We start from the raw sequence: 21,930 nt of genomic DNA on the forward strand, positions 1-21,930 counted from the left end.
AGCTCCAGAGCAGTATCAGACATTCTCTAAATGACTCAGTGCCATGCGAGCCCTTCTGCAGACAGGACCCGAGTACACATGTATTGAATTCCTCACTGCTCCTGGGTTCCCTTTCTTGCAGCTCTGACCTCGGCCCATTGCTGCGTTTGGCTCTGTCCTCTTAACAGGTCGGATACTGCCCATTCTCACAAAATGAAGAAATGGTGAAATGGCACTATTACTGCAAGGACATTAGCACAAGCTGCTTTTAGTAGAAATTCATGTTTCTACTGAAATGAAATGCTGCAGTCTCACTGAAATAACGGCATTTATTCCTTTTGGTTTATACTCTTTCTGGACGTTTCTCCAAAGTGTAGACAGTTCCAAATTCACACCCTGTTCTGAATTGATTTATGTGTGATGGTAAACAAAAGAGCTAAGACATTGAAACCAGGTCAGTATTCATGCTCTGACCTACACTGATGTTATTCTGACTCTCCTAGATAAAGCATGGCTTTTCTGCAGTGAGGCATTGCTACTGTTCTTAAAGGCTAGGAGTCTAAGAGAGGTCTTTGCGAGGGGCTGGGTTGTAATCATATTGCTAAGGTGGGTTCACGTAGCACTTCTTCTGCATCACTGGATGGCTGAGAAGGTTAGGATGGTGCATGTTTTAGCAGTTAGCAGCTTCCCCTGTACTGCAAAAGGTGTTTTTGGGGCTGATGCTGATCTGAAATTAGTCAATTTGGTCCCAACAGTGTCTAGACAAGTTTCTTTTCCTTTGATGACAAATTTAAGAAAGAAATGATGATGCCAAATTAAAGAAATGACATGGGTTACCTTCCAGAGCTGCTCACTTGCCTGCTTCTGTATATCATTGTGGCTTTGTGTTACACAGCAGAGTACTACCAGCGCAAGGTAGCCAGTGTGCTCGCTGGGATATTCATGGCAAGCTAACACAGAAGTTCGTTATAATTGCATGAAAATTCAGGCACCTTTCTCACAGACTTTGCCCAACTTTCAGCCTCACTATTGCAATCTGCTTCTACACATAATCCCACTGAAGTTAGCAGAGCCTCACAAAGAGACCCAGTACCTTCATTTTTGCCACTCGGCGAGGCTCTATCACATTCTTGATGTGACGTCTCGCCTCCGCAGCCGACAATTTCCCATCTTGGTTTGAGACTGTGATCTTGTCCCACTGAAGTCAGTGGGAGCTTTGCTTTGCAATTCAATTTAATGACAGTAGCCACTCTGTATCCTCCTTTCAGTAGCTCCTACCGCTGGGAATTTTTCTCTAGCATCATATGACAATCTAACACTTAGAACTGGAATTGCACTTTGCAGCAAGTTTTCAGACTCTGAGCTGAGATTTCTAACCTAAAGTTACTGGGAGCAGCTAAGGGACAGAAAGCTCACGCTCAGCTCTGTGTTTCTGCCCTGCTTCTATCCTTGTTGTGCTTATTAATAGGAGCTTCATTGTAGAGGGGTGATTGTTAAGGCAAAAAGGAGAGATGGGCAAAGAAGTTGGCATTGAAAACCCAGCTGATTTATAACAGCGCTTGCTGGAGTTGTCTGCAGAGTGACTGCTGTCCTGTAACAGGATTAACCTCAGTCATTTAGAGACTTCTCCGGTGTCACAGATTAGCTTAAGTCTCGGTTCTATTTGCTAACAGAACTGCTCTCCTAAATGCATTGCTAGTGCTGCTCTACACGCAGGCCACAGCATGAGATTGCAGAAGGGGCTTGGGGCTGCACCTGAAATCCTATAGAATCTTTGCTGTCCAGTTCTTGGTATTCCAGTGGAGATTTGTGCTGATTTAAACCAAAAAACACTTCTGTAAGGCAACAGTGTTCACACATATTGTCCATAGCACAGTACCAGGAGATGTCAGCTACAAGAATCACTCAGAGGTGAGAGGTGCAGTCAGATCTCTCTACCTGCAGTTGTCTGATTGTATTTTTCTTTGTGTTTCCTTCAGGTAGTTTGTGATTTATGCTTGTTTGGTGTAATGAATGTTGTTATTACTCAAACTCATTATGGTACCACTGCAGCCATAAATGCCAAATGAATTGATACAGCGTAGGTAGTTTGTGTTCACTGCGTCTGGCGAATTAAATTTTATGGGAAGACTGCCAGGCAATTTGGTGAAGTAAAACACACAAGAAACTACATGATCCTCATGTCATTTCAGAGATGAGAAGCTTGAAAAGCCCTGCATTTCCCATCTGAGTTGTTCTGGTTGTTATTCTAGTGAAGAAGAAGCAGGTTGTGTGATGGCAGGGTGTTGCTCTCATCTGACAGCTGTAGTAGAACACTGTGGCAGTACTGCAGGGGACAGAAGTTGGGCTGTGAGCCCCTCTCAGCTCACACTTTGAGGACCTGAGAAAGGGCATTTGCTTTCTAGGAAATGCACTGAAGTTTGTCTAGGGTGATCTCAGTCCTAAATCCTCACTGGATGAGTTGTGCAGCACCTGCCTTTCCACTTCCTCATGAGGACAATTTGGATGCAAATACAAAGCACAGAGCTTCACCCTTAGAAAGAAGGCTGGAGAAGAGGAAACCTGTCCTTAGGCTTCCAGCTCCACAGGACGTGTCGCATCCTTACTCCTGCAGGGCTGAGATTTACTGAAGGTGTGAGGCTCAGGCACAGCTTCAGCACTTCTGTCACATGCAACCTGCTTCACAGCAGGATCTCCCCAGGTCCTGTCCGGCCAGGAACAGAAGCTTGCCCACCTTCTAAACCCGTAGCAGTGCCCTCTGTTGCCAAGTCCTTCCTGAGAGTGATGCGGTTGTGAAATAAAAATTAGCACCCTAAGCTAAATTGATTTTTTTCGTGACATCTGAAGTCCTCGGGTGCTATTTTGGCTCTTTGGCTTTTTCCAGCTTTTATTTTCCAGGGTCTGGAGATATTCTAGAAATATGGAGTTTTAGAAGCTCTGTGCTTTTGAGAGATAAGCTGAATCCTCGGCAGTGTTTCCATGAGCACAGTACCCCAGCTAGCACCGGAGTGTCCTACATTCACAGCCATTAGATGATTCATTCAGGTATTTGTAACAAGTACTGCCCTGTGTGCACAGAGATAATACTAATACAGACAGTGCTCTGTGTACCCCATGGTGCTTTTTGCTCTAAATCCTTGGCTAATTCCTCCTGAAAACTGTCTGTGCTGTTTATTACTCACCAATGCCGTCTCTGTAATTTTATCCCGTACTCTGTGTATTATGGAATGCCTGCCAACCCAGCAATTAAATATCAAGCTAGCTTTTCAGGATAGGGCTTTAATTAATATGTCCAGGGAGACTGCTCTGCTTGGTTACAGCAGAGCCTGGCGTGTTAGATGCCAGCTGTTAGCTCCCCAGCAGTGCCTGCTGTGCCATCCCAGCCGTCCTGGAACAGCACTGGGGTGGTGGTATCTGGCAGCTCAACATCTATATGTGTCTGTCTATGAAAACCCATTCAAGGCAGAAACCAGGTGAGAAGTTCTCTCTGTAATGAATTTGATCTAGTTTCTGCATTTGATAAGCAGCCATTTTCAAATTTCAGGGTTGCAAAGGAGAAGGCATTTCATTTCAGCATGGCATCTCTCCTTCCAAACCTTGTCGTGGATGTAGGGACTGTTCACCCAGTGATATGGCTATAAGTATTAAGGGAATGTAATTCAGTACGTGAGTAACATTGCTGAATTTCTTAGATACAGAGCTCAAGTGGTAGATCAGATCTGAGGTCCAATAGGACCTCCCATACAGACTGAAATCCAGCAGGCTTGGAGTGTGGGGGACTAGAGGCAGAGCTCACCTCAGTTAGAGCTGGAAGGGAGAGCTTGTATGGGGGTACTGTCCTTGCTGGTGTGGGTAGGCTGGCAGTTGGTTGTAGCTGCCGTTTTCTGTAGCAGAGAGGGCAAGAAGGAAAGTCATGATTTGCTGGTGATTCTCCTTGTATCCAGAGCTTTGTTAATGATCAGCATTTTCCCGGTGTTTGCATTTTTTCTGTTTTGTTGTCCCTTACCCAAGGTCTGAAATGAGCTCTTTCTCCAGGCATGTCCTGGCCACATGGGGCCAGCAGTAGGACTACTTCATCCTTAAGTAAATAGATAATTTGTGTGAAGAGATTTCAAAGCCAGATGGGGCATAAGAGCACTTTGTCTTGCCTACTAGCATGCAATCAGATGGGGACTCTGTCTCCTAATTTCTGTGCAGAAATGTAGCTCGAGGTGCAGTTTGTCTTCTCAAATGATTGTCTTGATCGTATCGTTTGGGACGAGAAATATATCACAGATTCTTTTCTAATCACTGGGCACCTAGCACAGACTCTTTGGCAGGGTTTGGATCCTGTTGCCGTCCACCACACGCTGTTTTTGTGCTAGATTAAGGAGCTGCCAATTGTTGTAAATCTCTTCTACTGGAGGGGCTGGGTAGGATAGCACCGTTTGTACATGTTAGTTGTTAAGGCAGAGCAGCCTTGGTGTCTGCCTGCTTTGAATTAGGTTTGTTGGTGGCATTTGCCGTCTCACTGGTTCTGTGATACCTTCTCAAATATAAGAACCATGCTTTCTATTCGACTTGATGCTCCTCAGTGCAGTGTCAGGATATTGTTTCATGTTTCTGCTTTCCCTTGTATTCAGTTTCTTTAGTTCCTTCTCTCTAAATTCGAAAGGTTATGAAAACCTTTCTGAAAACTTTGTAGTCTGTCTCCTGCCTTTCTGCAGGGATCTCTGTTCCTTAGGCAAGCGTCACAAAGAACTCTCCAGCACCTGAACCCATCATGGACTCCATGTTGCATCAAAGGGTTTCAGGGCATTTCAGAAAGTTAGGTTGACACTGTCTGTGATTTAGCTCTCTTGCTTCTTGAAGAACTGCTCGGTCTATTAGGAATATTCAGATTCTACGTGAATCCATCCCGTGTTTAGTCAACCATCCCAACTGTTGCACCTACTATACCTTTTTTCTGCTGGGAAGTACTTGATATACAGTACATCTATACTCTCTAGATGCCCACTTCTAGTCTATGTTGGAAACAGAGAGAGCACCAGGCCATCATTGTCTGTGAAGAGCAGGACTAGAAGCGGAGCGGCACCAGTCAGCCTCATTTCATTGCTCAGGGTGAGTGAAGGGGGAGGAACAAATGTGCAGAAATACGCAGTAAAATACATTAGATGTGAAAATGTCAGTCTTAATAATTTACATGAGAAAGGAAAGCTTTTCACAAAATGTATATATTTAGAATGCGAGTGTTTAAATACCATTTTTAAAGTGTACTAAGTCTGCCAGGGGGAAAAAGAAGAAAATTCATACGGAAGTCTCAAAGAGAATAGATGATGCCTGGCTCTTCACAGAGAAATCTTTGAAAGCGTTTTATGGCAATTAGTCTCTTGCTTTGCAGCCAGGCCAGCTGAAATCAGAACTGGTTCTCAGGGACTCAGCCCTTTTCAGCCTGAATAGATTATCAGGACCAGCTTCTTAAATTGCTACGTGGTTTTCCAGGTCAAGTGCCTGAAAATGGGAGTTGGTAAATGCGTTGGCTGTTTCCCACCAAACCTCCGCTCCTGGATGCAGGGATGGAGTCAGACTGAAAGTGCTGAGTAGCATTTGGGGTTGAATGTACCCTTTCTGCCCATGTAGGACTCCCCGGAGGCCTACAGTGAGGAAATGCTCCATGGAATCGGTGTGAGAGATGGTAGCTGTCCACTGCTTCTGACCGCGATGAATGGCATGTAAATGTACTGAGCTTGGGCTAGAAACTGGTTTAGAAACAGGCAGCATCTGCTTAAGCCATGAATAGCTGCTGGCTGTGTTAACAGCTGAGAGAGCTCGCAGCTGATACATTTTCTTCCCCACAAAGAAAAAAGTCAATAGATATAAAGAGAATAAGTAATAAATATTTCTACAGTGCACTGATGAGGCATTCTTGGAAAAAAAAGCAAGCTAAACAACTTTGCATAATTCAGTAGTTGGAAAAAATGGACTAAAAGTCAGGAAATAATTATGAGCTGGGAGAAAATGTTCCTCGGTTTTGAACAGAAACTGTTTCAGAGGGGCACCAGGCAGGAGCACAGGGAGCAGGGGCTGCAGGAGGGCGCAGGGCATCCTAAACATACCTTCAGTGAGGACAAAATGCCAGCACAGCCTGCAGTGCCTTTTGTTAGCCAGAGCTCAGGGTCCGCTTTGTGCATTAAGTGCTGTGGTCTGTAAGGGGGGGAGAGGGGGGGGAGGAGAAATAATTGTGGAAGCTATAAAAAGGCTCTCCAGAAGATGCAGTGGGGAGAAGTGGGAGGAGGCACAGATGAAGTTTAGATTTAGAATGTTAAAAAATGATTATTTTATCCAAATCAGTTGGATGGTTATTTCTTTTAGAGTATTATTGCCACCAGCACCTCAGCCCTGCTCTAAATCAACTCAGCGTTTCATCAAGAAGCCTATTCTTCACTATAAGAGACCAAGAGTGCACAATTATGGGTTTCTTTCCCCCTTGCATAATAAAACTGGGAGATTATCATCAAGTTTCTATTCAGATTTTAGGGAGGCTTTTTTATTTTATTTTTAAAACCCATCTTTGTCTGTAAGAGCTCCCTGTTCGGGCCAGCATGCTGTAATGATAACTGCTGTAAAGGCTTCAGTGGAGATGTGCTCTATTTCATTCTCAATGAGGGCTGATGGCATTTTGAGAGGCTCAGAATATCCTTTGATTACCGTAGAAAACAGACTGGGGAAGATGGCGATGCGGAGCACGGCATGGGAGGGGGCTGCAGCTCGGAGTGCTGCTCATCAACTTTCTTTTGTTGCTTTTCTTTTTTTTCTTTTCTTTTCCTTTGGTCTGCGTTGCCGCAGTCGCCAGTTGTGGCCCTGTTGTGGGTTGAAGTCCCATGCCCCGTCCGGTTCCTGTTTGAGGACTTGCAGGTTTGCACAGAAGGGGAGCTGCAGTGCTCTCGCACACAGTGGGGAACCAGCCCCATGTTAGGAGGCGCCATGTGCTGCAAAGCACCTCTGGGCCTGTTGAAAAAAGGAGTGACAGAGAGCTACTCGTGGGTGACAGGATGAATGTGACAATAAAAGAGATTGAGGGAGCAAGACAGAGACATGCAGGCTGCCTCTCCTACTTCTCGAGCTGCTTGATGCTCACTGTGTGTTCATGCAGAATAATAAGGAACAGGAATTTTTGCATCTTTGCTCCTGCATCATGCTTATATCAAACCGTTGTTTGTGCCAGCTGTTTGCCAGTTTTCCAAAGGTTGCACAGTCAAAGGCTTCCCAGGTTTGCAGGATAGGGAGGTTTCCAGAGAGGGTTTTTGTGGCAGTATGGCAGCACATGGCCTTTATTCCCTGCCTGGCTGTGGGAGGAGGGGCTGTGGCAGAGCCCCTCTCCTGTGCTTTTGTGTCAGTCATAAGCATGTGGTTTGTGGCACACCACACGTCTCACAGCGGGCTGTTTTCATCGGTCATCTTCCAGTGTTTGACTCCCTTACTTGGTGAGGTTTTAAGACAGAAAGACGGTATGTGTCTGGTGTTTTCCAGCAATACCACAGGAAATAGTCTGTGCAATATTTAGGTATCTCATTTCCTGTACCAGTCGGCCAAAAATGTTTGGTATGTCTCATGTATGATTTATGCTATTGACTGTTTGCAGCCTGTGTGATATTACTCCTGGACGGCTGCATTGAAATGTGGAGATGACTATGTGCGTGGTCTGCTCTGTGAGAACCTCTGAGTCTGAAAGCAGACAGATGTGATCTGTGACTCATCTGCAGCAGTGAGTTAAGTTAGCACTGAGCTGCATTGGGGTCACCAGTGAAATGTCTGCACTTAGAACGAACAAGTTCAGAGATGCCTTAAACCTACCGTACGGCCCAGGCATGTATGGTACATACATTGGGCATACTGTATCAAACGGGCAGCTTCAATGAGGATGTGTTCCAACCATACTTGAAGACTGCAGTGGGCTTGCCCATATAAAGGAAGGAGGAGCTGTTGTAGGTGAGGAAACTTATACAAAACTATGCTTCCCTGCTTCAGAAGAAGAAAACTTATCAGACCAGCATAGTCTTGTGAGTACTCTCCAGGTCAGGGCACGTGTGACAGAGAAGCTGACAGCTGTCCATTCCTGAGGCAGTCAATAAGTCTAATTTTGTATATGCTCTGAGACTTGCTTGAAGATGCTGAGGTTTAGGGTGTGAAGTTCCAGCTCTCTTGGATGCTGTGGGGACCACCAGCAGGATGCTATGGGGACCAGCCCTTTGCCTGCAGCAGAGCCTTTTGGTGGGGTGAGCTGCCACTGTCCTTGCAGTTAACAGCTTTCTCCTTGTGCTCAGTGCTGCTCTGACACCGTTTCTGGTGTCAAAGCTTCCTTCTTCAGAAAGGTTCCTTGAGCTGAGGAAGCTGTGTGCATGCTGCTAGAGCAACCAGTGTACGTGACTCTTGAGGGGCAGTGTGAGCTTTGTATTGCATTTGTCAAACCAAACTGCACACTTCTGTTCCTGTACAGCTCAACTCTGAATGGGGGCTGGGACCAGAAATCTCCAGTGCTCTGCCAAACCTTCTAGCCTTAGCTATACAAACAGCGTTTCATTTCTGAGTAGCATTACACAGAGGGCAGCAGGACTGCTCCCAGGCAGAGGGGACTCCTCTAGTGGTGCTCTTTCCAAGCTGAATTTCAGCTCAAATCAATTGCAAATACCAGGCTTTTCCCCTGAAATGTAACCAGGGTTTGCCCAGGGCAGGTGGGACAGCTCGTGGGGTGTGCTATGTCTGCAGCTCCCCCGTAGCAGCCCCAGAAAGTTATTCACATCCACCCGCATACAGCATCTGTCCTCTTTCTGAGCTAACTGCTGCGGTCTTGGTGCTCACAGCAAGATCTGCTTTACCCGCTGTGCTAAGAGGCTGCAGCTTGGTGACCTGAGCCTGAGAATTTGATTTGGTTTGAAGTCAGGTGAATATGGTTTGACTTGGTTTCAAATCATGTAAGGAGCAAAGAGTGTTATTTCTGAGTGCACACAGACCAGGACAGAAATGGCAAGGGGCAGTGTTGTGGAGAGGCCTGAGGTGTGGAGTACAGGGCAGTAGAGGTGGGCAGTGAGACGGTCATTGCTTTGCTCCTGCTCTTTGGCGTGTTCCTTTCTGTATATGAGAGCTGCTGGCAGGGAGGGAGCTGGGCATGGGGTGCCTCTGGTTCAGTTCAGGCATATGCAGGCTTTGCTACAGCCCCTTGTATGTAGTAAAGAACAGTTTTGCAGTTGCATGAGCTTAGCAGACTGCTTAAGAGCAATAGCCAGCAATAATTATGTGGTGCTCTCAGACATGTGTGTGCAACTCAGTGGGTGCAGGGCAAGCAAGCTGTGCAGCTGTGAGGGAGCTTCTGGCAGGCTGTGCTCCTTTTGGGACTGTGTGGGCATTGGGGCCCAGCACCACTTGCATTTCATGGCATTTTAATAGGCAGCTGGAAAATACTATGTCCCTGCTGTAAAGGAGGAGGTATTTGCTCTTGGGAGGCTTTAGAAGCAAGGAGTTGGAAAATGAAATTAATGAAAAGAAAGCAATAACACAAACCAATATTCACCCTAGTGTTATTGACGTCTCCTTTATCAGGGCTCATTTTACACGTGCATTAGCTGTTACAAGAGCCAGTGTGTCACTGGTGGTTAATACCAAAGGGCCTGTAACAGCCTTTAGGGCACATTTGCTTGTTGTTTTTTTATCTCTTCTCCCTGATGTCGTGTTTGTGCTGAAAATTCAATCTTGTAGTGTTACGAATGAAATCTCAGGCATTTTTTTGCTAGGGCTGCTCCCAGGCAGTGACAAGTGAGAGGCTCCGTTTGGAGGCTGCGTAGGGCTGAAGTGTAGACGGCTTCATGCACACTGGAGCCAGGAGGGAAAGGAACATCAGCTTTATTCAACGTAGCGTTTTTAAATGCAAATGTAACAGAACCAAGAAAAAAAAGAGGCACAGAGTAAACTGGATCACGCATACAAATGAAGCTATTTAAGTTTTTCTTGCTGAGATCCAGATGTGTTTTCTGCTCACAGTGTGATTCATGTACTTACCCATAACAGTTAGCTGGGGCTTTCAGTGCTTCTCTTGGAAGCCCACAAAATGATGACATCACGGTGCAATTAGCAGGCAATTTAAAGGCATTTAAACAATTATATCACATTTTCAGCCCCTTAATTGGCACCACAGCTGTTTTCTTTGCCTCCTTTTTTGGAACAGCAGCCACAGGGCATTAACTCACAGGGAAAAACAGTAAAAGATTAAAAAAAGAGTGCAGACACCTGTGGTTCTAAGAGCCAAGCTGTAAGGATCTGTGCTAAGAGTGTTGCAAGGCAGCTATGTTTAGTACAGAGCTAAGGGGGAGGCATGATGAAATAGCATAGCCGTGATCTCAGTTGGCAGGTCACTAACTGGGGAGGGTCTGGTCAGCAAAAATAGCAATAAATGCATTAATGCTGGTCCATTCTCTCCTGATGTCTTTGGGCAGGACTATTCTTAGAGGGCACATTAGTTTGTTGTTACCCTTGCATAGTATTTATTTAAATGAAAGTCGCAGCCAAGAAAACCTAAAGATAGGACAGTGGGTTCAGCCTTCTGTAGTGAGGGTGGAGCACAGCATGTCCACAGATAGATGTTGTGGCCATCCTAGAGCACTATTTTGTTCCCGTTGTTAATCATTTAAACTTCTACTTGCAGAGGCGCACAGCCCTTCGTGTCAAACACGCTGACAAAACAGTTGGTTTGCCAAGTCGGCCAAAGTTCGCACCACCCTTTTGCAGACCATGGTTTACTACTTCATAGAATCACAGAATGGCTTGGGTTGAAAAGGACCACAGCGATCATCCAGTTCCAACCCCCTGCTATGTGCAGCATTGCTAGCCACCACACCAGGCTGCCCAGAGCCACATCTACCCTGTCCTGGAATGCTTCCTGGAATGGGGCATCCACAGCCTCCTTGGGCAACCTGTGCCAGTGTGTTACCACCCTCTGAGTGAAAAAATTCCTCCTAACATCCAGCCTAAACATACCCTGTCTCAGTTTAAGACCATTCCCCCTTGTCCTATCTTTACTTACCCTTTCTTCATTCTTTTCCTCCTCCATCTTTTTGGAGTAGACAGCTTCTCTGAATCGAAATAAGTGGGAGGTTGGATGGTGAAGAGACTGATATCAGTCTGTCTTCTGTAGTGGAAGGTCTTGTAGCCATCGGTAGGACGCATCCTCTGCCAAGCTCAGAGGATGGTTTTTGTCCATTTATGCAATACTTTCTGACCTTGCCACTAATGTCAGTAAAGCTGCCACACAAAGGAAAAGTGAGAGGGATCAGAGGTGATGGGACTCAGTGTTCTTTGTTCCAAGGACTGTTACAGTTGTCCCAAAGAGGCCTCCTGCATAACACTGCCAAGTTACATCCCTGCTGCACAGTCTGCTCAGATGTGTATTGCTCATCTCTGGTCCGGTCCCTTAAAAAAAGACTAGTTTCTGGTCAGGTGTTTTCTGTTCCCTCTTGCCATCAGTTATCTCAACTGTGGTATTGCCAGCCACGCAACCGCTCTCTGATGCTTGTTCTTCTGTTCCTGCTGCTTGTGAACCTTGGCTGTTGTTCTGGCTGAGGACATTTGTCTTGAATACTCTGTGGCACCACAGGAATGTAAGTAACCTATTTCTTGAGCCTTCCAGCTGCTCATTGCCCTGGTGAAGAGATGTGCACGGAGGGACTCCTGTCGAGGCTTTGCAGACAGCTGGTCCAGAAGGACATTCAGCTAACAGAGTTTTTTCTGCACTTTTGTATTTTGCAACCTGGAGCCTTTTGTTAGAAGGTTATCACTTGGCTAAATACAGATGAATTTGAATGGCAGTGCAGAAAAGTGTGTTCTTAACTAGGGCTTGTCTTGTCCACCATGTTTAAACCTCAGACAAAACGTGTTAGATTTGAGTTACAAAATGGCCATGGGAATATTTATATCAACAAATCAAGCCCATTCACGAACACCAAACTGGGCTTTCCACATTCATCGTGACTGTTTTCCCCAATGCAGATACTGAACTTCAACCAAAAACCTCTCTTTATAAAGGCTCGTCTTAGTGACGTATTGACAAAAGGTTGATAAGGCACAAACTGACTGCGGTGCGTCCCATCCCTGTGGTGTGACAACATGCATCTTTTCTGATTGTACTTAGAGTGTAGCTGTTAGTACCGATACGTTTCTGCAAGAGATTGTAATAAAGCAGGCATCTCTTAAAGAGAAGCATTCTTGCCGTGGTCAGGCTTCTTACCCAAGGATGTGGGATTTTTTCCTCACTTGTCTTAAGTTCAGCCTTTTTTTTTTTTTTTTAATATCCTGACTTTTTCTCTCCCTGAACTGGGAGGTAAGGGAAACAGAGGGAGGTTTGTGAAACAAATTGGGAAGCACAGTAGTTATGAAGAACAGATCTAGAAATCTGAAATGTACCGTTTTAGCAGTAGAAAAATACGTGATTGTGTTTCTCGGCTTTATTTTCCTTCCCAGAAGATCAGCATTTTCTCATTGAGAAATAGGTCAGTTTTGAGCAGCACGGAGTAATACAAGAGCAACTGGTGTGCCAATGGTATCAGAATAAATGAATGTGTCTTTATGGAGGGATTGCTGTACAACCTCCACAACTCGCCCCTACCCAGCGAGGGAACCTGGCCACCTTCCCCAGGGCAGGCAGGCAAGCAGGCACACAGCTTTTTCACATCAGTGAAACACATCTTTGCAGTTTGGATTCGCTGAGGAAATCTGATGAGCATGTTTCTCCCCATCAGTTCATAGAGCTCATGCAACTTGTTTCACCCTGTGACCTCTATGTACGTATCCATCATTCCATTTTTCTTTCTCATTAGAGTGAAATTGGACACAGCCCTCCTCCTGCCTACACCCCTATGTCAGGAGTAAGTATTTCACATTCAACCTTCATTCTTTAGGTTTTCCTCCTTCCTTCACTGCTTGTTTTCTGTTTTCCCTCCCTTATTCCTATATAAATGTCTCAAAACCCAACACTGAATGCAGTTTGTGTATGTATAACTCGGGGATCTCTAAGCTCATCTTGGATTCATCTCTGAGCTCAAGGGATCCACATGCAAAATCACTGCCGATATTTCTTTGAAAAGTATTTAGGAAACAGGCTTGGATGAATCTGTCCATTTTTCCTTCCCGTTTATAGGTCACGATGTCGAAATTTCCTTGCACGCCCTTGCTGAGAAGCAGAATGGTAGGTTGAGTTGAACCGTTGAGGTGTTGGCGAGAGCCTTGCTCACAGCCTGGTGGAGCTGCACAGTGTCTGGGTGGCTTTGTGGTCAGTGCTGCCAGACACCCTGTGAGCAGCCCCCCTGGGAGCAAACCGAGTTGACCTAGCATAAGGTTTAAGGGTTTTGTTCAGAAATCACGGGAGGTTTTCTATTAAGAAAAAGAGAAACTGGGTTTGCTTGCCTTTTGCCACTGTGAATCTCCAACTTCCACATCTGCGTAGGAGACAAGTTCTGTACCCCATTTCTAGCCTCATTGCCATCCAGTCTCCCTGCAGCCCTCCCTGCCCTGATGCTCCTCCCAGGGAAGGGACCTGCTCAGCAGCACCGGGCAGGCAGATGCTTTGCTAGACCCTCAGCACTGGAAATGTGGCAGCCTGCAGGATGGATGAGGATTCTCCTGCCCTGTGAAATGCATCATTCAGCAGCTGTGGCGGGAGAGCCAAGGGCATGCCTTGTAGTACAATGTTGCTTCCCTTTAGAGAGCGTTCTTTCTAAGCTGCCTTCTCTTTCTCAACAGAACCAGTTTGTGTACAGAGATGGCGGCTATGCTGCAGAGCAGGGAGTGCCGATGCCATACAGAGCTCCTGGCTGCATCATCCCAGAAGCCCCAGTTGCTCAAGGGGCAACGGCAGAGATCTTTGAAGACACCTGCTGCAACGGCACACTGCGGAAGCAGGTGGCCACGCTGGCAAAGGAGGACAGCAGCACCCAGAGGTACAGCGCTGATCCCACGGTCTTCATACCAGAGCGGGTGATTCGGGGAGAGCTGGATGAGGATGGCTATATGACGCCAATGCGAGACAAACCCAAAACAGGTAACAGTTGGTCCTTCCAGGGAAGTTCCCAGTCACTGCATTCTCTATTTGTCTACATCGGCAGCTTTACACCTGAAAGGGTTTTATCTGCTAACCCAGCAGGACTGAAATATTCTGACTTGATTAACATTTCTTTGCTGGGGGGGATTCTCTTTTCTTTGCTTAACATTCTACTTAAGAAAGCTGACTGTACTATAATGTCAGGTTTGGTATTTCCCCTTTCATTTTTTGATGCTGGAAGGGAAAAGAGAGAGGAATGAAAAAGACAAAGCAAAAATAAGAAACCAACAAACCCCCCTCATTATCCAAGAACAAATATTTATACTTTTTCCAGTAATCTTTCTTTGTCCAGTCATGGTCTCCACTTGGCTTTGTTTATTGATCTGCTTTATCGTCACAGCAACGTGGTTGGTAAAATGTCAGGTTGAACATACCACAGAACCGATGCACATAGTTGGCATTTTACGCCCAAGAGAAGTTTGGGACGGAAAGAATGCCGTGTGCTTTGGAGGAACCATCACCGTGAGGTGGAGTGTGCCTGTGTTACTGCCAGCTCAGCGCCATGCTTCCCACTTGGCCTTCGTTCTCTCCTTTCTTTTTAAATAGCAGCAGCACTGTTTTGCTGTGAGGGGATGTGTCATTAGTCATTTGCTTTCAAACATTTGCATTGGCTTTAAAGAAATTAATCAAATCAGATGTAAATGCCAAATAACTACTGAGTTTGCTACAGGATTTGGAAGACTGTTAATACGTAGTGGAAACAGAGGGGGTTGTGGGACAAGTGCACTTGTAAGCTAAGGCAGACGGTGTCCCTGCTTATCTTCCCTTCCCATCCTTCTATCTCACTTCCTGTGTACCTTCAAACCTTTCTGCAACTGAACCACATCTTTTTGTGGTGTTAGCCCGCAGCAAATGTTTTGAAGACACCACAACCTGTGCCAACTGTTCTGGAGCTAATGTTAAGACTCTACTGTACCCTTTCCAGGACTCACTTGAATTATTTTTCATAATGCTTCAAGGCCCTTTGCCCTTCAAGGATGGAAGCTTTTTAATCAGGCAAATTGTTCTATTAGAAATGAAGCTGTCTTAGAAGTTAAGCCTCTCTGCACAAAAGCCATCCCCGAGGGCTAACTAAGATTCCTGTTGAGCTTTCTGGATGGAGCAACTGTGGAGCAGAGGGTTTGAGTGAAATGTCCAAGGTTGCACAGTCATCCACAGGGACAGGAGCAGCTATGTGCATCTGGCCATGTAGATCACGCTCCAACAGGAAGGCCAGGATCAGACGAGGCATTCGCTGTGGTTCAGTGTGAGCTGCAGTTCAGTTTACAGCTGTGCAGCTTTTTTCAATGAGTCACTGTTTCCTAGGGTCCCAGCTCTTTATTTTAGTCCATGTTGCCTGTTTAGGTTGTTAACTCACTTATAGCAAGAGAGCGTGTTCAAAGTAGATGGCACCTGGTGTTCTAGGAACAGCTGGGGCAAGGAGGCTGATCGGTAACGTAACAATAGGGCTCGCTGTGTGGATGCTCCTCGCTTTTTGTTGATGGATTATTATTATTTTTTTTAACCTTCCCTTAGATTACCTGAATCCAGTGGAAGAGAATCCGTTTGTCTCCCGACGAAAGAACGGAGATCTCCAAGCTGTGGACAACCCAGAGTATCACAGTGCTCCAAATGGGCAGCCCAAAGCAGAGGATGAGTATGTGAATGAGCCATTGTACCTCAACACTTTTGCAAACACCTTGGAAAACGCTGAGTACCTGAAGAACAATTTGCCAGAGAAAGCCAAGAAGGCCTTTGACAACCCAGACTACTGGAATCACAGCCTGCCCCCACGAAGCACTCTCCAGCACCCGGACTACCTGCAAGAGTACAGCACAAAATACTTTTACAAACAGAACGGACGGATCCGGCCCATTGTGGCAGAGAATCCCGAATACCTCTCTGAGTTCTCCCTGAAGCCTGGCACTGTGCTGCCCCCACCGCCCTACAGACACCGGAACACAGTGGTGTAGTAACCGCGGTCCTACAGAAGTGGAAAGGCAACCCCTTCTAGCTGCCTCACTCTCTCCCTTCTCTCCTCCCTACTTCCCTTTTTTCCTTCCATGAGCTTCCTCTTCTTGCCAGTTTGCTCATTTTTGCTATTTCCAAGTGAAAGGATGTCCTGGAGTCATTTGCAGATCGGGTTTGGAACTAAAAAGGAAGGAAGGAAGGAGACCGAAAGGAGGAGTGTACAGCCAGTGTATCTCGCCTTCCGCAGATCAGAGGAGCCAGACAGTACAGAAAATCCACAGCAGTGTTGCTCGCTGTCAAGCTAGTCTCAGTGATTCTACTCAGATGCTGTAGGGGAAGCCACAAAGAGGCTGTCTCTCTCAGGAGGAACAGATGAGTCCATACAGCATTCCTAGAAATCTCAATGCAGTTTCCATTAGGGGAAAAAATGGACAATTTTTATAACATGTGTAATAGCACAGTAATTGAGATTGAGCATCCAGTTTTTTTCTCTAACACTTTTTATCCCAGCAACTGAAAAAATGGCTAACTTGGCTTTTCGTAATCGTTCAAATCTTCATCGTGGCTTTCCCAGAGATGACGATGTGACTCCAAGAGCCAGTGCCCGTCCTTGTTCTGAGCCACACCGTGATTCTGTGCCACTTCCTGACCGCAGAGACCCCGGCTGGGAACTTGTGTGAAATTACCATTTTTGTATATGTGCCAACAGGACAAACATTTTAAATAGAAAAATCCTTTCAGAAATGAGTAGCAAAGCCCCACCCCCAGCGTGTTCTTCTCAAACCTAAAAGACAGGCCAAGAAATCAAGCTTTGCAAGTAGAAGGCTCAGTTTTCCTGTTTTATACCTGCTGAACATGGGTACGTAAACACAAATGAATTCTTCCCTCTTTTTTTTCTTTGGGATCATGAAGGTAGCTGGGGATGCTGTCAGGCAATGCTGAGGACGAGACAATACTAGAGAGTTGCTGTGGGTCATGGAGTCAGCCCAGCTTACTGTGGGGTGCTGGTGGGAAGGGTCCTTGAAACTGGAAGAAACAAAGACACTGGACTGGAGAAAATGCACATAGAAGTTCACTGGAAAGTTAGTTTGCACTTAAGCTCTGATTTTATTTGAACTGTTTTCTGGTTTTTGAATGAAGCAATATGGAAGTGACCAGCAAAATACAAAATAATAATTTTAAATTTTAAAAACTTAAAAAAAAAATAAAAAAAAAATTTAATTGTATGTAAAGGATGACTGTGGAAATGCCAAAATGAAGCAAATTGAGTCTTTGGTACAACATCCACCAGTTTGGAAGTGCATCACATTGACTGTTTCAGAGAGCACAGTGACACAGCAGCTAGCTCTACTGCTGCCACGCGAAGGACAGTACAGCGAGCCCTGGAAGGGATCCGAGGAGGGGAAAGCCTTGCTCCGGCACGCAGCACAGTGCAGAATGCTTTTTTTTCTAACGGGGGGATTACTCTGTCACAGAATGCAGTGTATACATGACATTTGCTAAGTCTGCGTGTGCATGTGATTCTCAGAGCTTTCAGTCACAAAATGTGAATCGGTATGAGTTGGCCTCCCTGCGCTCAGTTCTGCGTTCATCAGCCTCGGTTTTTAGATAGACACCCATACAACCCTCCTCCTGTTGGTAAGGACCCTCTAGCCATGGTTTGGGGTTTGTTTTGCAGATGGGAAGCGTGGAACACAGGCCAGTGCTGATGGCTCGCTCCTGGTGTGTGCCAACACCTGCTGTGTGTGCATTTGTGCACCTGGTTCCCACCAAAAATGTGCAGGCTGCATTAGGTACCTGCATAGAGCTGTCTGTGTCTCATTAAGGCCTTTAAAAGGGAGGGCAGTGTTAGTTTATGCACTTCAGTACTATTGATGTCAAGATCTCTGGGGTAACCCAGAAACAAAACCAGCAACAACCAGTAGTGTGGAGATAGCATCCACAATCCTGCCTATGAACACAGCCTGCAGTACTGACTGCAACCCTGGTGGCTTTGGGGCAGCTTGACAACAGGTAGGAGGAGGTTTTGAAGCTGGGTGGTTGGCAGGCATGGCAGTGGAAAGGAAACGTGCGCGATTGCTGAGCCAGTGCTGGTTCTGCCAACAGCCTGATCCCACGCCACATGTGCCTAGGCCACCTCGAGGTAGTCGAGCTCAGCTCCAGTTGCAGGGCACTGCTAGGTCTGCTGTGTGAGGCTCTTCAGAGCTGCTGAAGGGAGGAACTGGACCAGATGGGAACAGAACAAATGACCAGCACACCACTGAGGTGAGATCAGTGATTAGGGAGTGTCACACAGCTCAGTGGCCGTGTCTCCTCCTGACTCCCTCTGTAACTTCCTGATTGTGATGGGTAACAGAGGATGGCACATGGTGTGCCAGGGACCCTGCTCCAGGAAGGTTTCTTGGTAACAATGCTGAAACACTGAGAAGTTGGGCTGCAGTGCCAGGCTGCCTGGGGATGAAGACCGGCCAAGTACTGTGGAGGGCAGGTTCTAGCTTCACAGAAGCGGCCAAGGTGCGGTAGGTTGGTAAAGCAGAGGGGAAAGGTGGTCAGTTTATCCCCTGAAAAGATTGTACAAGAGGGTAACTCCAAGGCTTTACTGCTTGTGTATGAATTCAGAGAGGGGCATGTGGAAGCTACTGGGGCCAAGGCACGTGTGTCTCCACAAAGAGACAGCTGTTCATGGAAGGTGGAGACCTGCTCATTTCTGTGGTAAGTAGGACTGGTGTTAGAAGTAATGAAAATGTAAATAACAGCTTTCTGTAACATTTTAGCATTTCTTACATAGCTTGAATTATTTATTCCTTTTAGTCGTTGTCTGTGGGTAAGGCGCTCTTGGTAGCGTGGAAACGCAGCGTTCCTTGGAGGGAGGCAGCACGTGGGGCTGGCTGTCACCTGGCACTGGGGGCTGGTCCACACACAGCGCGTTTTGTCAGCAGGGAGCTGTAGGTAAGCAGCAGAATTATTTTCTCTGTCTCTGATGAAATCTCTGGTCCTGTGGCGGGACCTACACACAGCGCCATCAGCTCCCACAGATTCTCATAGGCAGACATCTATTGGTCAATGCTTTCCTTTTGCTCACGCACAAAAGAGGTGCGCTGCTTCTCAAGAGCAGGTACCTCTATCAGCCTTAGTTTGAGTCAACTGTGCTAAACAAAGGAGAGCAGCAGCTGGTTTTCACCTGATCTCTTGCAGTGATGTTGCCAGCGGAGCTGAAAGTTTGTTGTGACAGAAGTGGAAGCTGCACTTCCTTGATTTGCTCTAAAAAACAAATATTAATTTTGTTTTTCTACAAAATGGTTAAGGAGTTGAGCATACATGCTCAGATGTAGTGCAGTATTTACAACTTGTCTTGAGTGCATAGCAGCGATTGGATCACGTGGGTCAGCTTTAGGTGCCCTCAGCTCAGCTGTCCTTCTTTTCCTGCAGAGCAAAAAGTCTCCAGGGCTGGCCCTTGATCCCACCATTTACCTGGAAAAAATGCAGTGAGCTTATTTGAGGTGGGTAGTGAGGAGAATGGTGTGTGCAGGGCAGCTGCCTCACTGCTGCTGGGGCCTGTGCAAACCAGTGCTTATTGCCAGTTGAGAGCTGGGTGGGAGGCGCAAGCTCAGGTAGGTGTTCATCTCCTTTGAAGGCTCTTGAGCTCAAATGTGACTTGGAGAAAACAGGCTTTAACAAAGACTAGTCAGGCCTCTGGTGATAAGTGACCTCTAGGGCTCTTAAAGACCATCATCTCAGATCAGACAGCATCACCCGAAGTTCTCTTCTGCCAGTGTTTATAAGAGATGTTGTTAATTGCAATAATATAAAAAGACTGAACGCATATTCATTTCTAGCTCTGTCACCTGTAGTGTTTCCATTATGTTGGATTGCAGACCTCTGCAGCTGACAGAACAGGTCATGTGTTGTTACACATTCTAGATTTGGGTTCAGATGTCACTTCTGAAAGCCAGGGCTGTACACAGGCAGGGGCTGGGTGGCTGCAGTAGTATGTTTCCTTGCACACACGCTGTCCACGAGGGCAGCCTCAGCTGCTCAGAACATGCCCTTGTTTTTATTTTGAGCCTTTTGCTACATGTTACACAAGTAGAAATGGCCGCCATTACAATGGGCTTTTCAAATCACAAATAAATGAGTGTTCCACCATTGGAAGGAACTCTGGAATGCCCAAGAGCACAGGTGGACACAAGTCACCTCAGTGAAGCACAAGGTCACACTCCACCTGACAAAGTGAGAGGGGAGTTGACTGGAAGGTAAGGCTGAAGGTAAGGCATCTCTGTTTGTCCCACGGCCGTGGCTGGTATCTGTGTGTAGGCTGGTACAAGGCACTCTGGGAACTATTTAAGTCTGACTGACGGCAGTGGGGCTTTATGAAAAGCAAAGGCAGGCTGAAGTGGTGAGCCCAGCTGGGGGCTCACCTTTGCTTAGCCAAGAGGAATTAGGAAGCATGAAGAGTTAGCACTACTTTTTTTTCCCTCTTTGAAATTACAGAGCTTTGGACCGTAGAGAGGGATTTTAGAGATGTGTAAGGCCACGTGAGTAGTTGCATCCCAGTTCTTTCCCCTCCTGTTGAAAAAAGCCATGAGATTGTGTTCCAAATGTGTTGTGGATGGAACCACCAGGGCTAAGGTACACCCTGCACAGCACCCTCTTGCTGATGGCAGCACCTCTGTCCCTGTGCCCTGCCCAGGCTGCGAGCCCTCTTAGGGATCAAACACCCTATTATTATGTCCACAGCACTCCGAAGACTAAACCCTTTTGGGATAACCACAGTAATAAACTGTGAATGGTATTTTATAAATGTAGATAGGTACGCCGTTCCTTTGAGGTAAGGTATTATGACATATGTAGCATAAGCTGGTACTGCTGTTAAATGGGTCGATTAATACTGAGCAGCTGTGTAAGGGGTAGCTAACTTTGAATGCACTCAGAGCAGCGTTCCCTTGGAGATGGGCAGAACGAAGTTGCTGGGTATTTGCCTTTTGGTGGTGGGGTATGTAGAAAATGCCAATTGTCGAAAACACAAATTGCAGGTTTTCATCACATTTCAGCGTTGGAAGTGGGTATGCGCTTGAAACATCATTCACAATGGATTTCACCTTTCAGTTTGTTTTTTTCTTCTGCCCAGTATTTGACATCTCCCCAACAGTAAGCTGGAGTTTCTAAAGTGGTAGCAACCCTAGGGTTATGGAGGAGAAAGGGGAGTCTCTTTGTAAAAAACAGAGATACCCAAAATACATTTCCTGACCTTGTAGACCTGTATTATGTCGGCTGAAGCCCACCTTCCAGAGCTGGGAGGAGATGCGGGAGCTGCCAGGTGAGCACAGCACTGCGGGCAGAGGTGGAGGTTGGGGGCTCTAGATTTTGGGCAGTTCTCTGGGTTCTAACAGCTCAAAGAGATCACAGAGCAGTAATTCTGCTTTATAAGTACCTTCAGAAAAAGAGAAGCAACAGTTTGCTGGGGAAGAGGCTCATTTTGTGCCAGGTGATGCATTCAGAGTTAGCTGCCTTTCTGACACAAAAAAACAGAAATACAAAAACTACTGTATGTTACTTTGAAAATGTGAATAGTATTTTTATAGCTCATTAAAGACACAGCTAGTTGCGTTTGTAAATAAGGATAATGTTGCTTTTATCTTCCTTGTGGTCACCATTATTTGGAACATAATCGTCCTTAGGGTTGATTTGTATATAGGTAATTTGCTTGTGATTTATGCGCTCCCCCACCCCACCCCCTTTTCTTCCCCTTCCCATCCCTTGGTTTTGGTTAGAAATGCCATTTTTGTCATTCTGTGTGATTCTGTGTTTTAGCACTATTGTGGTGTGTTCAGCCTTTCTGCACTTGCTTACACAGTAGGGTATGCCAGTTGTGCGTGGCG

The 21,930-nt window shown here is 46.2% G+C and overlaps 1 protein-coding gene across 10 annotated transcripts in view; it reads left to right on the forward strand.

Annotated features, from left to right (window-relative positions):
• ERBB4 (erb-b2 receptor tyrosine kinase 4) overlaps positions 1-16,783 on the forward strand; it is a 480,224-nt gene extending 463,441 nt beyond the window's left edge. For 4 of the 10 annotated variants that reach the window (XM_032445687.2, XM_015867997.3, XM_015867995.3 and 1 more), the window contains 4 exons: positions 12,822-12,869; positions 13,142-13,189; positions 13,744-14,041; positions 15,617-16,783. In XM_032445687.2, coding sequence (XP_032301578.1) covers positions 12,822-12,869; positions 13,142-13,189; positions 13,744-14,041; positions 15,617-16,053 — 831 coding nt within the window. In that variant the 3' untranslated portion in view covers positions 16,054-16,783. The remainder of the gene's footprint in view (positions 1-12,821; positions 12,870-13,141; positions 13,190-13,743; positions 14,042-15,616) is intronic. The other 6 variants (XM_032445688.2, XM_085552767.1, XM_015867998.3 and 3 more) reach the window with 2 other exon arrangements.
• The last annotated feature ends 5,147 nt before the right edge of the window (positions 16,784-21,930 follow it).

This window comes from Coturnix japonica, chromosome 7 (assembly GCF_054131305.1).
Source record: "Coturnix japonica strain WE chromosome 7, WE-NBRP24, whole genome shotgun sequence".
Taxonomy (NCBI): domain Eukaryota; kingdom Metazoa; phylum Chordata; class Aves; order Galliformes; family Phasianidae; genus Coturnix; species Coturnix japonica.